This window comes from Triturus cristatus, chromosome 1_1, assembly GCF_964204655.1.
Source record: "Triturus cristatus chromosome 1_1, aTriCri1.1, whole genome shotgun sequence".
NCBI lineage: Eukaryota > Metazoa > Chordata > Amphibia > Caudata > Salamandridae > Triturus > Triturus cristatus.
Genome location: NC_140579.1, coordinates 804,553,327 through 804,569,703, shown reverse-complemented (window position 1 = coordinate 804,569,703; position 16,377 = coordinate 804,553,327). Strand labels below are relative to the sequence as shown.

The following is a 16,377-nucleotide window of genomic DNA, read 5'->3' as shown; positions in this document are numbered from 1 at the left end:
GGAGGTGAGATTGACCATGCAGGACGGACGATAAACTGGGCGAAGACCTTGACATTTGGGCGGGCTGTTGTCTACCTTCTTAGATCCCAAAGGCTCCGAACTGGCCTCGGGGATGAGACGGGTAGCTCCTCTTCGATTTCTATCCCTGATTGACCTCCACACGTTTACGCACTTGTCATTTGTTTCTTTGACTGTCTGTGGACTTCTGCGACTAGCTTTTACATCTCATGCGATTCAACGATTAGTCACAAATTGTTCTGCAACTCGGGAACTGTACCTTTCTGTACCAAGGTTTTATATGGCATATGCTTTGATTACTTGTTGTTGATCTTTATGCCTTCTGTCTTTCATAATCAATAAAGAATGTTTAAAAAAAACAGAAACCTATAATTGATCTGAAGCCCCGTTCATAGGTACAACAATAGAGAAAGAGAGTGTCCTCTATCTGGGAAAAGTGTCATCGCCTTTTGGCAAACCACTAATCCTACAGCAAGACAGATCTTCTCCTTTGTAAGCTCCATGGCATCTTCTATCTACAATGTCCCGAATGGAAGGCTGCACTTTTTTGTTTTATATAGCGCGAACGTGACCCGAAACGGGTATCAGAGCACTTTACATAGCGCCAGTTACGTTACATGAGGACACACATTCATTTTTTGTTAGGCATGGGGAGATTAAGTGATTTGACCTGAATCACAGGATGTTCAGCGTCATTGCCGAGACACGAACCCAGTTCCCCAGATTCGAGGTCGACTGCCCTAGCTGTTAGGCCAACTCCTCGTCCCTCACTTGACACCTCTGCACCAGTGCCTAGACGATCAATGGTGTCAGAAGGAGAAGGATTGGGAAGACAGATTAAAGGCCATTTTTTGGTGGGCAGGGTATTATGTTGCAAACCCTTGGTCTGCCAGCGACATTTAGAGATGAGCAGATCTTAAGTTTTGCATTTGCAGAGCCCTTGTTTGCTCCGTTGAGGGAAAACCTCCACTGAAGGCCCAACGGAGTAGGTATTTATGATGGACGGCGTAATATATATTTTTTCCCCATCCGTCACTGCCAGGAACAACCTGACTGTGGGGGACAGAAAAAAATAACCCCCACACTGAGGGAGACATTTCTTAGGCAGAGGGACTATTATTTTTTGGTTTTTCTGAAACAATGCTTTAGTAGTTTTTAAAAAATCAAAAAATAACATCCGGTGAACAGCCTTCAAAAATGACCACAAAACGTTTTGTACATTGAAAGGAACCACCTTGTCAGCAGTTCCTTTCATTATGCAGAGGTGACAGTTGGGCCAGCGGTCATCTCTATATTTGACCAGCAGTAGTCTATCAGAATGGAGTGAGGTATTATTCTCTGCCACCCTGATGAACAGAATACAGTCTGTCAAACGACGGAGGCTCTGTTGATACAAAACTTAACATCTGGCCATCTCTAGATGAGGTTGATGGACTGGGGTTTAATGGGTAGGGTACTACATCGCTTTCACAGAGTTACCAGTCCACCAAACTGTAATTCAGGTCCTAAGTCTAAACACTGTAGCAAACCAATTTCTCGGATGCTGGTCCCTTCCAAAAAGAGATAATGTTACAGTCAGACGCGTCTGTCAGGATGGAAGGCTCATCTAGCGCATTCATCTATTCAGAGACGGAGATTGTAAAAAAAAAAAAAAAAAAAAAAAAAGCTCATTTCAATTAAGCCACCTGGACCTGAAAGAAGCACAGCTAGCCTGGCTGAGTAAGGACGTTACCCAGAAACCGGTGCCAGGATGCTTGTTCCGGTTCAGGGAAGACCTGGCTCGGCAGTTTGGGCAGGACTGTTCCAATGAAGCACAGGGTCAAGACTGATTTGCATATAGCTGTGTCTGAACTGAGGTGGTGAAGTGAGCTAAAGAATGACGATGGATTCAACCCAGATCTGTGATTGGGGGTGAGTGTCTGAAAAGTTTCAGCGCTCCGTCCATCTTCTCCTTGTGTTTGATCTGGAGCTCAAGGCTTTTTTTTTTTATCCCTGCATAAGAAAACAGTCTTGTTTCAAACCGACAACACCACCACCATGCTTTACCTCAGTAAACAAGGATAAAGTCTACTGTTCACTAAAGCACTGTTGATTTGGTATTGGACTCTGGACATGAATCTCCCGATAACAGCACTGCATATCCCAGGGACGATGAATAAGTAGACCGACCTCCTCTGTCCATATTCCCCGTAAAGTCACAAGTGGGTACTGGACAACAAAGACTGCCTTTAAAGACTGCATTTAGGCCTCTTTGCAACTACCCTAAACAGAAACTGCGAAGACTTCACTTCCAGTTTACTAGAACTGAGATCAGTAGGCTATGTCATTTTGATGTGTAGGTCAAGAGGATTTCTTTACGCCTTCCCCCGATACCGATCATGCCCTCTATGGTAGTGAAACTGCGAAGATCTTCAACGAACATGATCATAATAGGCCAGATTGGCTGCAGCAGAGGTGGTACCCACACATTTTGCACGTCTATCTAGGCACCAAAACACTTTCATGCAAACCCAATCTGTTGGTCAGACTTTAAGAGCAAATTCAACACCGAGCTTAACCTTATTGAATTTGCCAGCATGGCTTCTGAAGTTGAACAACGTGGACATCAAAAGCTTCCCACAGCATGTACAGAGATTTTAAAGGAAGTGAAATGTTCGTACAGAAGTATCCGTTATTTATTGACATGGAAAAGATTCAGCCTTTGGTCTCAGAAAAACAGGTCTGAGCCTGTATCTTGTCAGGAGGACATAAACATTTATTTGGCAGAAATTATCACCTAAAGAAAATATCTAAATCATATGAATTTTTAAAGTTGTATTTATAGATTTTTTTCGAAGAACTCAGTGTTTCCACCAATCAGAAGACCATCTTCGCTATGGGAACTAATCAACACCAATAAGCCCTCACTTTAAGCAGATTCTCAAGGCAACACTTAAGCATCTTTCCTGGAACGAAGCATTTCTAGTTGCCATTTCCTGTGCTTGAAGTGTAAGTGTGATTCAGGCTTTGTTGTTTGTAGATCTCAAACTGTATTCCATACTAAAAAGAATGATGATCAGAACACAGTGGCGGCTCCTCCACTATGGCGGAGAGCATTTCCCCTTGTAGCAGTGTAAAATAAAATGATAACAGAAATCATTATTTTATTTTCAGTATCCGCTAGGTTAGGACAGGACTTGTCTCTTATGATGTGGGGGAGGAGAAGTGGCGGCTGGCATGGCTCGCGGGTGCGGGGCGGGTGGTTGCGAGGTTAGTTGCGCGGGGGGTTTTAATTTAAAAAAAAAAACTTATCTCAAGGCCAGGTCCGGCGTCTTCTCGGCTTCTGCTCTCCTGCCTCCGACAGGAAGCAGGCAGCCAGGCTCCCTCCCCATAGCCAATCACAACGCTGCAAGCAATGTTGTGATTGGTGGGGACAGCGCCCAGCCAGGGGCTTATGGGGTGGGCATGTTCTCCATGAAGGCTACAATGCTGCCTGCATGGAGAAGGGCAGAGTGCACATGACTGGTAAAGGCGGCCTGAGAGGGCCAACCAAACAGTCTTTGCGCACTCAGGAGTGGGCACACCACTCCTCCCCTGCTAGGAGAGCAGAGCAGTCCTGCCAACCCGCCCGCAATGCAAATTTAAAATGGTAATCACTACAAGTTATTACCATTTTATGTTTCTGCTTCTCGCACTACGATAAAACAGTGGGGCAATGCTCCTCCGCCATTGCAGAGGAGCCACCTCTGGGGAGGAGTGGTTGCTGCACTCTAAAGTGCACATGAAGGTTTGGCCGGCCGTCTTGGCCCGGCCAAACAGTCATGTGCACTTTGCATGTTCTCCACCCAGGCTACATTACAACCTGGGTGGAGAACATCACCAGGCTCCCATTCCACATCTGAGCGCCGAACCATGAATCTCAGACCAATAACAATGCTGCATTGCAGTATTGTGATTACTTGGGGAATCCTGGGTGTTTCCTAATTGAAGAGCGGAGGAGAGACGACGTGGGAGAGACGGCTGCTCAGGTAAGTTCATTTTAAATTTTCTTTATTTTTTTTCCCCACCTCCTCCCCTCCATCCACCCTGCCACCCTTGTACCGGCCGCCACTATCAGAACACATCCTTCCTTACTTCCAAGAGTTGTTTCTGATTTCCATATTGATCAAACTCTTACACTACCCACTTTCTTTCCTAGCCGATCTACAGCAACAGAACTCCCTTCACTTGTTAGACATTAGAAGGGCCCTTGATTAACAAAACAGTAGACCTAAAAAAGGTTATTCAACTGTTTGCAAATTACGGCTATATAATACAAGACCTTGCAACATCTAACATTCTTATGCTATCAATTGGCTAACAACCCCCTTCCAGGAAAACCTAAAACTTACTAAACAAGAAGAAAGGCAGACATCACAACATGGCTTTGATGTGTTCCAATTGTTGACATCTGCAAAGCAGAAGCATGGAAATCAGTACATACTTTCACAAGACACCTTTAGCTTGATTCAGACACAAGCTGATTCAAATATAGGACAGTAAGCTCTGCAAAACCTGTTTAGGTAAGAAATCTGTTTCTCACGAACAATCAATGACCCCATATGTTTTGTTCATTCCTGCTGCCCAACAGCCGCTTTCCAAGGTCTTTAATAGATTGCTACTCTACTCAAGCGTTTATGACTATCAGAGAGGATCCTATGATGCAGAACAAAAGGCTTGTAGTCCTAGTTCTTCATCCTAGGAATTTCAATTGAAGTTATAATCCTCCTTCCTGTCTGGATATAGTTTGGTATTGGAAACAATATACAGCATACAATGTCTGTAATAAAACTGGCTCTGTGAGGCAACTGCCAGTAAAATGGATCATGGGTAGGGGAAGCTCCTGGAAACCTAGAGACAGGATGCATTTTTTCCAGCTATCAATGTAAGCCTATCAGGCTGCATTTTTCCCTTCCTTTATTATACACATTCACCCTGTTTTGCACCTAGGATTTTGTAATACAGGCTTGAAATTGGTTATTGGGAGTCCTACAGTCTTTATTGAGGAACAACCTTTGCCTCGGATAGGTTCCTAAAGGTGCTGCTCATCATACGGACATGTTGACAATGATACCCTGTGTTTATATTTCAGTGTATAATTAATCTATGAAAAGGTGTCCACACACAGCAGGGAACTATTCCAGCATTTGATTTTGGTGAGGATTCCTATGATGCACAACTAGAACTGCCTTTTCTGTCAGACCATCTCTTTCTTGGTAGAAATGAATTCCAGTACTTTCAGTTGATGCAAATGCTGAAAACACTATGCCCAGTATGCTTTGTGTGTTGTCAAACGTCTAACTATGACAAAGCAAGTTTGAGGTCTGTAACTTGTTTAGACTTTGTGCCTTTGTGTATTTTCTCAGTTTTTTTTCCATCTCACTTTTTTTTTTTGTTTAATCAGGTTGGAATACTTTAGTGTACTCCTGGTGAGCTGGTATCATGGAGCCAGTTTTGGGAAACATTTTTCCCACAAGGCTTTGTGCATAATATGAAGGGCCTTGAATTCGATTGTTGGCTGCAGCACAAGACTCTCACTGTGGAACACTCGGATGGGGTTGGGCAATCCTGCTTCTGAGGACTGCTCATAGTTTCGCCGCTTTCTTCTGTAGTCTTTGTAACTTCAGTATATGCTGTTTGGTAGCCCAGCATACTCGGTGTTGCAAAAGTCCAAGCAAGGCAGAATCGAGACCTTGATTAGGGCTATGTTCTGTTTTAATTGGAGTAGTGATATGACTTTTATTTGTGGATTTAGCTGGTGGTTTGTATACTTTGCTGTGAAACAAGGACCATAATTGGAAATTCAGCAGAGATTCTTTTTTTTTTATTTTTTTAAACAAGACCTTTATTGCAAACTCACACAATACACAGCTGACAGCCTACAACCCTTCGGGCCGGCCGCGGAGGATGTACTTTGCAGTTCGTTATTAAGCACACAGCCCATTGCCGTCAACCCGGAGGTACGGCGGCGTTAGAACGGTGTGAGTGTATCACATTGTCAAGGAGGATATTGCAGGACTCCTTTTTTCCCTTATATTCGACCCTAAACATAGAACTATTGCCAAACTGGTGAACAGCGCCCAACAGCCGTATTGCCCCCCCCCCCCCCCAAACAAACCAGGTCATCACGTAGCACCATAAGTCGCCTGTCTACCATTGATGTGACTACCGCACCCCATCCGAGCAGCAGAGATTCTTCACCTTTTGTCCTGTGGATGGGCGTTTCCCAGAGGTTGGTGGTAGGCATTGTGACAGTTATATCAGTAGTACGTCCATATTTTCCGAGTTAGACAAATGAAGGCCCCTTTCATCTGGAGGTATACATGCTTAAGGCAGAGTGGCCTGAGTAAATGTCTTTCACGTAATGAAGTGAAATATCCTACACAAGAACCCCAACTTATCTGTATGTAGATGTTCAAAACCACCATTACACTTCGGATTGAGCAAGTCACTCTTTCAGGGTGTAGTGCTTCTGGCTAATTGCACGGAGTGTTCAAGGAAATTTCCTTTCCTAGACCCAAGTTATGGAACCAAGCCTCAGTTTGGTTACTTTGATGCATTGCATAGGGTGTTGTCCTGTGAGCATCTTCTATCACAGTTTCAGTCTGAATTTTACCCTCTATTGCCTGTCTGTTTTCTGCCCTTGTGGGTGAACCTTGTTTTCACTTGGTGTAGTGTGCAGTTGAGATGGAAAAGCTGCAGAGTGAGCAAGAAGCAATCTCATCTCAAGACAATGAGATAAAGCATGCCTCCACGAGAGGGGGAAGAAGATAGAGCATGCGCTCAGCTGAAATAATAAATTATAATGCGTTGAACTTTTTTTCTTTTATTTCCAGGCTAATATTTCCACAAAAGGGCTGAGCAGCACCAGAATCACAGCATGATGGATGATAATTCTGGGAGTCAAGCTCAGCAGCTCACTTCAGGAGAACATTATCAGTTAGGAAATGGGGAGTCTCTCAGGAAGGACATTACAGTACCATCTGCCTACACCCAGCAGAATTATGAAGCCCATAGAGAAAGTGGTGAAAAAAATCAGTATGGAGTCGGTAAGTCGTTTGAAAGACAACTATATGAGAGATTGAATGTCTCAACCTATTATAAATGTGAAGCAAAAGGTTCAAGGCTGGGCTGGGCTGGGCTGGGTGTTTGTGTGTGTGTGTGTGTCTATATATATATATATATATATATATATATATATATATATATATATTAAACGCTAAAGTTAAAATACAGTCATGACTGCAAACTAAACCCCCTAAAATTCCCTAGTTATGGTTATCCCAAAAGCCATACCTCGCACATCAGCCATTCAAACCATAACACTTACACCAAATGCAATACTCATGAATCCACAATATTTATACCAATAAGTAAGTGTACCTGGCAGCAAAACATCATATATCTGTCACATCCCTGCCCAGTGTTTACCTGCAACTGTCCACACCATGCACACAAGGGGAATTTTTTTTATGCCATGCCCAACTCAAACTGGACTGCGCTAATCGTTCTGTGGTTAGTCACATAGCGTTCTGTGATAAATTGGAGGCATTAGTCTGGGCAGGTAGCGTTGTAGTTGTGGAGTCCAGCAGCAGGTGAAGGCTGTCACACTCTGTATTTGTCTTCAGATGTTAAGCTGATTTTGAGCAAAGAACCTTGAGCAAGCCTATGAATTACATTTCCCAGATGGTGGATTGTCCAGAGAACTATATTGGAGGTTCGTGATCTAAGATGAAGTAGAAGTCTTTCCTGTATTGTTCGCTCTAGTTTAAAGTATATATCAAGGAGCTACAAGTGTAAGCTGCATTGCAGTGTATTCGTTGTAGGAGAGTAGGGTCTGCAATCCTATGATCACCCAGATTTTTTGCTATTTGCTTCATTGGTTTACGACTTTCCCTGGCTGTGGGCCTGCCAATCAGACCCACAACCTAGCTGTTCTCTCTCGAAATTAACACACATGTACATTAGGTGCATCCACTAATTGGAACTGGGCCGCCTTATCAGTCCCTGTATCAGCATACCACAGGTATCCAGGGCATCGGTGTACCCAGGGCCTACCAGGGGCTGCAGCATGTATTATGCCACCCCTGGATGGCCGCCCAAATCTGACACAACTGGCTGCACGACAGCTGGGGCAAGGTGGTGTAATCACCCGTTGCTGTAGGTGTAGTATTCCTATACCTAACCCTAAAATGGACACATGGATTCCTATCAGTCACTCCTATGGCAGGCCTTCTCAATCCTGAAGGCAGAGTGCGGGGAATCATGTGGGATGGTGCTCTGGCGCGAGCGGAGCCCGTCGACGGCTTGCGGAACCAAGTCCTAATAGCCGTTCCATGGTGACGCGTGCTAACTACCTTTAAAATGCATTATAATCCTCGCGGTTACTTGCTAACTCTGGCATCGCATCACCCACACATGTCGAGTAAGGTGTCATACGAATTGGAATACGAACCCCTCGCCAATTCTGGCGACGGGGTTAGCATTCCCCCCTTTTAGAGGGGCACGACATGGAAGTAACCTTGAACCCCGGTTAAAGTTGACTCAAGCCTCAGCATCACAAAATGGATGCTGCCACCAGACACAAGTCTGACCTCCTGCTGCTGGGAGACCTTCCAGCGAGGGGAGCTTGGACAAAGGGTTTCCTGTCGAGGGCGGTGTTGGCACCATCCCAGACAGGGTTTGTGTATCCCAGGTAGGCAGGGCTGAAAGGAAGGTGATTGCAAGTGGCACCCCGGTGCTCACTGTGCATAGCCCGGCTCAAACCAGTTTCAGGGGCAACCCTGCCCCTGAGCTGGGGCGGAGCCGGACAAAGGATAGGGGTGTAACCACCCCCCTCCTGGCCCCACCCATAGGTAGGACCTAGTCACGGGCCAGCCCCTTTTCCTAGAATAAAGGTAGGAGCAAGTCCCCTTCCCAAATTGGATAATTCTGAATCTTGAACTACTTTCCACGAAAGGAACTCTTGACTATTTCTGAAGACTCTCCCTTGTGGCTAAGGAGTAGCCACCCTGCACCAGCAGGCACCACCTAAGCGCTTGCGGTTTGCTGTACGTCTCTCCCACGGATCAAGACTGCCCAGCTCGACGAGACCCGGGTTCCCTGCCATCTCTGACCTCTACCTACATCGTCAGCCCAGCTGAGATTCGTAGGTGTGACGAGACCTGCGGGACCGGCCATCTTCAGAACCTGCACGACGCTTATCTAGCACGCCCACCGAGGGACCCTCGAGTGAGTGCACCTAGGGTTTGAGAAGCCCTAACCCTGAGCGGCTCCAACACCGAAGTCTGCCTCCCCAGCATCCACGAGATCTGCGTGGGGGCCCTTCTGCTCCTTGCTGCTCACCGCGTTGTCTGACCACTCGCCGACCGGTTTGTGGCCCTCTTCACGACGCACCACGACAGTCTTTCATCACTGGTCTGGTTGCTCCAGACTGGCTCTTGCTCCCCTTCAACAGAGGAGTACCTCGGACCCTCCTGGTCCACTCCAGACGCCATCTTGACTCCACCGCGTGGGTTTGCCACTGCCAAGACCTGCTGCCCCACTCCTGGGCCCAGCATCATCGACAGCAGACACCTTCGTGGGACAGCTCGCCCTCCATCCTGGTCGCCGCCGCGCCTCCTGGCCTGAGGAACAGCCGAGTCCGACGTCATCCACTCACCTGGTCGAGATGACTTCATCCGGTACCTTCCTGGTACCCACACGATCGCTGGCTAGCGGTTGAGAACTGAGTCCCCTCTGCTTTCAGGTTTCCTTCATCACCGATCCAGGCTTGGATCTCGCTGAACATCGACACTGGTCGCCTGCCAGCAACTTCTTCTTTCAGGCTCCTGAGACGACAACGAGGACTCCCGACATCTTGCTGAACCCCACGCAGCCGCAGCCTCTGGGCTAGGTAACTCGAGCATCTCGGTGCTCCATCATAGGTTCACTCTACAAGTGTCCAGTTCCTTTTTCGTTTAGTCCCACTGATCGGATTCCTCCGGAATCAGTAACTTTAAACTTTCTAACCTCTCCCATTCCACTTGCAGTGTAAATGGTTTTGTGCCCTTCGGGCATTTGTGTAAATTGTGCAACCAGAAGTATTTTCCTAAGAGTTTTGTATTGTGCTTAGCTCCCTGACTCATAAAGAGCCAGGGTAGTCTTGTTATAAATAAATATCCTTTATTTTCATAACAACTTGTGTGGTGTCCTTTCACTTGGCGTTCAAGGGGTATATGTGATGGTAAACAGCTGGCTTAACACGCCCTCTAGAGTTTAGCCTGAAGACTGCTCTTGTCCACGCTACTAGGATAGCTGGTCTATAAGGTTGACTTACAACCAATCATCAATAAGGGTCGTTTGGAATGATACACAGTGATCACTAGAATAGTGAGCACTACATATCAGGCCAACTTCTCACATTCGTTTCATATTTTTTTGGCATATTCTTTGCCCACTTTTTCTCTATTTTTGTCACTGAGCTTTGCTTCTTGCAGATAGATTCCATTTGTATCCCTCAAGGAGGACGTTTTACCTTTGTGTTTTTCCTTCTAACTGCAACCTTCTTCAGGAGTTAATTGACACCACTGAGATATGGAATACAGTGTAGGGTGACAGAGTGCAGAGTTGTTTCTAAGTTGAGTGGCCCTTTACTTGGGCAATCAAGAAGAAAACTGAATAGCTTTCACCACACACAGCAGTGAATATTACTGTATCCATAATCAACTGGACCCTGTCAGTGCCTGAATACCCTCACAATTGACAAGAAGCCTTCTACAAATATACTGATTGATTGAATTATCATTGTATGATTAATAATGGTATTGTTAAGATGAAATATTGTGTCGCTAATGAGAATATTTGTCTCACTTGTGATGTCATCTGCCACTTCATGGGTGAGATCATTACCAGCGCATATGGTTTGCATGGCAAGTGTGTAAGTTAGGGTTCTCATCCAGGGGATACTCATAAATAGTCATAATCTATGAATAATCCCCGCCCATGTGCGGGATCCCGTAGCATATAGAAAATATATATATATATATATATATATATATATATATATATATATATATATATGAAAACATATAACTGCAGCCTAACAATGTTCAAAACCTGGAAATGCTGTAAATTACATATATTTGCATAGTAGTGCACCCCTATCCCATAAGGAAAAAAGGAAGCATTGACAAATCATAACACAGCACTGCTTTATTGCCATAAAGCAACATGTAATTGTAGGCATTCGCCAGTAGGCTGCAGCAGAGTATCAAGAAACCAAGAAAACTGACACCCTGCCTTTAAGGCATTAGAGTAGGGGGACCGTGCCTTTAAGGCCTGCCTGAGTCCCCCTGCTCCCATGATGCATTACAGGTGGCAGTTGGGCCAGTTCTTTTTTCCGGCTCCTTCTGTGAGGATCCTGGAGCTTGAGCTCTTCAGTTTTTGACTGAAATTTTGGAATACAGCCTTTTCAAGCTTTTTTCGACGTTTTCTGACTTCTAAGAGATAATTCTGCTGGTGTCCATTGAATTTTCGAATTTTTTCCAGTCAGAATGTCTCCTTTATTTAGGAAATGTCCTTCATGTGGCAACAAGATGGCACTGGCGGATCCACACTCTGTGTATCGTGTGTTTACCATCTAAACACGATCCTGACCAGTGTCCCCACTGCCAAAAGTTCTCTAAGCGCACTCTGAGGGACAGAGAGCGCATTAAATTACATGCAGGACTGGAGAGGGAACGAAGCCATCGTGAAGGCGAGCATTCTTCATCAAGACCTCCTTCAGCTACGCAAGTACAAAAACGGCGACACACCAGCTCCCCTGGCTCCAGAAAGAACAGGAGTCCAAGAGGTTCGCCGTCGACGTCGAGAGTGCCGGCGAAGAGGCAGCGAACTTCGACGTCGAGGGATTCATCCCACCATCAAGATTCTCCGCCGCGCAAAAGTAAGTCGGCGTCGAGGCGCAGCCCTGCGGGCTCGCAGGTTGCTGGTACAGTGACGTCTGGACTGTCTCCGTCGACGTTGAGGCTTCCGTCGACGTCGAGACACTCTCCGCCACCCTCGAGGGGGTCGGCGTCGAGAGATGCGGCGACGTACATTCCGCCGCGAGTGGACCGGTCGCCGTCGAAGGTTACCCCCACTCGGCGACATAGAAGGTCGAAGTCGAGAGGAAGATCGACGTCAAGATCATCACCTCGACGCCGTGAGAGGTCAACGTCTAAGTCGCCCAGTCGACGGCGAGAGGTAGACTTCGAAGCTGCCCAGCCGACGTCGAGAGGTCGAGAGGTCGACGTCGAGGCCCAGTCTGCGCCGAAGGAGGTCGACGTCGAAGTCACGGCAGACATCGAGGTCCTCTAGCCGACATCAGGTGCCAGAGAAGAGGAGGTCGACTTCGAGGTCTCCGCGATCGGCGTCGAGACCGCCGTCGAGACCAGAACGCCACACCCCACACTTGCCGATGGTGACGCAGACGTCGTCGACGTCAAGGGGTTTGACGTCGAGGGCGAAAACTGGAGCGACCACGGAGAGGTCCCCAGGAGAACAGTCATCATCGCCGGGACTGCACATCGTGCAAGTATCTCCTGAAGGATCACCCAAGGCTCCAGAGCGATTCGGACTGTCACCGCGCTGGTTACGAGATGGGAACACTGGCGCATGTCGGAGTCCGGGATCGGACTACTCCCGCATGTATTCCCCACCGCGCAGGAGTAAGTCTCCTCCGAGGGAGCCAAGGCCAATTTCACCACGCCGGTCTCGTTCCAGAGACCGTCGCTCCGCCCCAAGACGTCAAAGATCTCCGTCCAAGAGCAAATCAAGGTCAAGGGCTCACCATAGTGAACGTTCCCACAAGAGGCGACGCACCAGGTCGTCCACTGGGACTTCATCGACAAGGTCCTCAGTCCGGGACTACTCTCCTACCTTTTCCTCAACACCTCCATCGCAAGTGTCCCCAGTGGATGACATCGCAACTTTCTCGGACGTTCTGGGTAGAGGGGCGCAGAAGTTAAACATCGCGCTGCACACTCCTCAGGCGCCCACTTCTGTGATCTTTGACACGTTGCATCATCGGTCGGCTTCCAGAGCTCTGCTTCCTTTGGTGCCAGGACTGTTGGAACCAGCAATGGCCACGTTCCTCACTCCGGCTACAGCGGGCTCTGTGCCGTCGAGGATAGCAAAGAAATATAAGGCTCCGACCGAGGATCCTTTATTCTTGAGGGCGGACCCGCCAGCAGACTCAGTAATCGTGGCGGCGGCTATGAAATCCCACTCTGCCTCAGTATCTTCTTCTGTCCCCCCTGAGAAGGACAGTAAACTGATGGACTCCTACGGCAGGAAAATGTGCAACACTTCAGCCTCGCACATGAAGGTGGCTAGCGCTTCAGCCCTGCTGGGGAGGTATGATCGCTCCCTCTGGGACTCCCTCGCCAGATTCGTGGACAGACTGCCTAGAGACGACAGGCAGGACTTCACGGAGATCCTACAAGAAGGCGGCCTGGTGGCCAACCAAATCATCAGCGCAGCGGCGGATGCCTCGGACCTAGCCGCGCATGGCTACTCCCATGGCTTCTGCTCCCGGCGTTCGGCCTGGCTCAGGCTAACGGGCCTCAAGCCGGACGCGCAGAAAATAATTCTCATTTTAATGGATCATCACTGTTTGGGGCTCATGCTGATGACCAGATGAGCAAGATGAAGGCGGAGTTGGACACCGTGAAGGCTGTGGGGCTGGAAAAGCGCAAAGAATTCCGGAAGCGCTTTCGGCAGGGCGACAAACGTGCCTTTCACCAGCGCGTTCAAACACCCCAGTGGTCCTCTCAGAACCAACAGAGGTCCCAGTTTCAGCAAAGGGGTCGGGGCAGAGGAAGAGGAAGTACAAAACAGCAGCAGTCCTCTAATAAGCAACCCTCCAAACAGTGAAACCTTACTTCCTCCGCTCTCGTTCGCCACCCCGGTGGGAGGAAGTATCACTGTTCACCTGGAAGAGTGGAAAGCCATTACAAGCGACAGATGGGTGCTGAGTATTGTAGAGCGTGGCTACTTGCTGAGGTTCAAGTCTCCCCCTCCGCAGGTACCCCCACGGAGACAGTCGCTCCCTCCCATCCAAAACAAACTTTTAAAGGACGAAGTTACCACTCTCCTCTCCAAAAACGCCATAGAGGAAGTTCCGACCAGGCAGAGAAATCAAGGAGTGTACTCCCGGTATTTTCTTGTTCAGAAAAGAGGAGCGGTCAGAGAGTACAGACCCATCCTCGATCTCCGCCTACTCAACGGATTTGTCAAAAGAGAAGTTCAGGATGCTGGCACTGCACCAGATCTTCCCACATCTTCACCAGGGGGACTGGATGTGTGCCATCGACTTACAGGATGCATACTTCTACATTCCTGTCTCAGCGAAACATCGAAAGTTTCTCAGATTTCAGATATTTCGCCAGCATTATCAATACAAGATCCTGCCATTCAGCCTCAAGTCCGCGCCACGAACATTCTCAAAGTGCATGGCGGTGGTGGCTGCTTTTCTCCGCAAACGGAAGATATTCGTCTACCCCTATCTAGACGACTGGCTCTTGAAAAGCTCAACTCCGGCTCGACTCCAGAGTCATCTTTCGTTTTGCCTCAACCTTCTACACTCGCTGGGCCTTCAGGTCAACTACAGGAAGTCGGTCCTCAATCCCACTCAGCGGATCCACTACCTGGGCGCCTCTCTAGACTCCTCAAGCGCAAGCGTGTGTCCTTCGGAGGAGAGGTTATTCTCCATGCTTCAGAAAGGCCGCACTCTTCTCAGCACGGACTGCCCCACGGCCAGACAAGTGTCGTCTCTTCTGGGGTCGATGGCTTCGTGCATTTACATTGTGCCCAATGCACGTCTGCACATGCGTCCTCTGAAACAAGATCTAGAGGATCAGTGGTCGCAGAGGTCCGGCCGCTGGGAGGATCGCATTACCCTTCATCAAGCCGCCAAAGATTCCATCCGGTGGTGGATGAAGCGCTCCCATCTGCTTCACGGCGTCCCGTTCCATCAGGGGCCCCCGACACAGACAGTGGTCACCGATGCCTCCATGCAGGGCTGGGGTGCTCATATGGGCCGGCTTCAAGTACAAGGTCTCTGGTCCGCTATCGAGCAGAGCTATCACATCAACTTCTTGGAGCTACGAGCAGTCCACCTGGCTCTCAAGTCCCTGTATCCATCCCTGCAAACCAACTATATTCAGGTTCGTACAGACAACACCACAACTATGTTCTATCTGAACAAGCAAGGAGGGACCAAATCACGGGTCCTGTCTCTGGAGGCCCAGTCAATCTGGAGATGGCTTCTGGCGAGAAACCTGACGATCGTCGCGGTTCACCTGCCAGGGACCCTGAACGTGCAGGCAGACTGCCTCAGCAGAGACTTCGTCGAAGTGCACGACTGGGTGCTCAACGAAGACGTCGCTCAAGACATCTTCAGCTTGTGGGGCACACTGGACATCGATCTGTTCGCAGACGCGGACAACAAAAAATGCCCCGTCTTCGCCTCCAGGTTCCCTCAACGGGGGTCTCAGGGGAACGCGCTTTTGATCAGCTGGTCGAGGACATTGCTTTACGCTTTTCCTCCTCTCCCTCTCATCCCGGCTGTGATACAGAAGTTCTACAGAGCCAGAACTCGGATGATCCTAATAGCCCCGGAGTGGCCCCGTCAGTGGTGGTACCCGGATCTACTCCAGCTGTCAGAAGTACCACACAGGAGGTTGCCGTGCCTACCGAACTTGCTGACCAAGACAAGGGGAGGGTGTTCCATCCCAATCTTCCCTCCCTCCGCTTGACGGCATGGCTCCTGAATTCATCCAATACGGACATCTAGACCTGCCTCCGGACTGTATGAACATTCTTCTGGAGGCAAAGAGGCCCTCCACGAGGAAGTCGTACGGCTTTAAATAGAAAAGATTCTGCTTCTGGTGTAGAGATAACGCCCTTGATCCGATCCGGGGTCAAGAACAGGTTATTCTCCCCTACTTACTGTACTTGGCGAAGTCTGGGTTAAAATACTCTTCCATCAGAGTACACTTAGCTGCTGTTACAGCCTATAGGAAGTCTCCTACCCAGACCTCTTTCTTCCAGATGCCAGTGGTAAAGGATTTCTTGGAAGGGCTTAAAGTTTACCCACCAGTGAGGTCTCCTTCCCCTTCCTGGGAACTTAACATCGTTCTCTCTAAGCTGATGGGAGCTCCTTTTGAGCCGATTCATAAGGCCTCCTTGCAACATCTGACCTGGAAGGCTGCCTTCTTAGTAGCCATCACTTCGGCCCGTAGGGTTAGTGAAATTCAGGCCCTCTGCTGCAAGGAACCTTACACTGTGTTTCATGCTAATAGGGTGGTGCTCCGTACT

At 48.2% G+C, this 16,377-nt stretch overlaps 1 protein-coding gene across 4 annotated transcripts in view; it reads left to right on the top strand.

The window, feature by feature from the left end:
- MAPT (microtubule associated protein tau) overlaps positions 1-16,377 on the top strand; it is a 1,071,056-nt gene that overhangs the window by 195,635 nt on the left and 859,044 nt on the right. For all 4 annotated transcript variants that reach the window (XM_085650276.1, XM_085650277.1, XM_085650279.1 and 1 more), the window contains exon 2: positions 6,873-7,085. In XM_085650276.1, coding sequence (XP_085506402.1) covers positions 6,917-7,085 — 169 coding nt within the window. In that variant the 5' untranslated portion in view covers positions 6,873-6,916. The remainder of the gene's footprint in view (positions 1-6,872; positions 7,086-16,377) is intronic.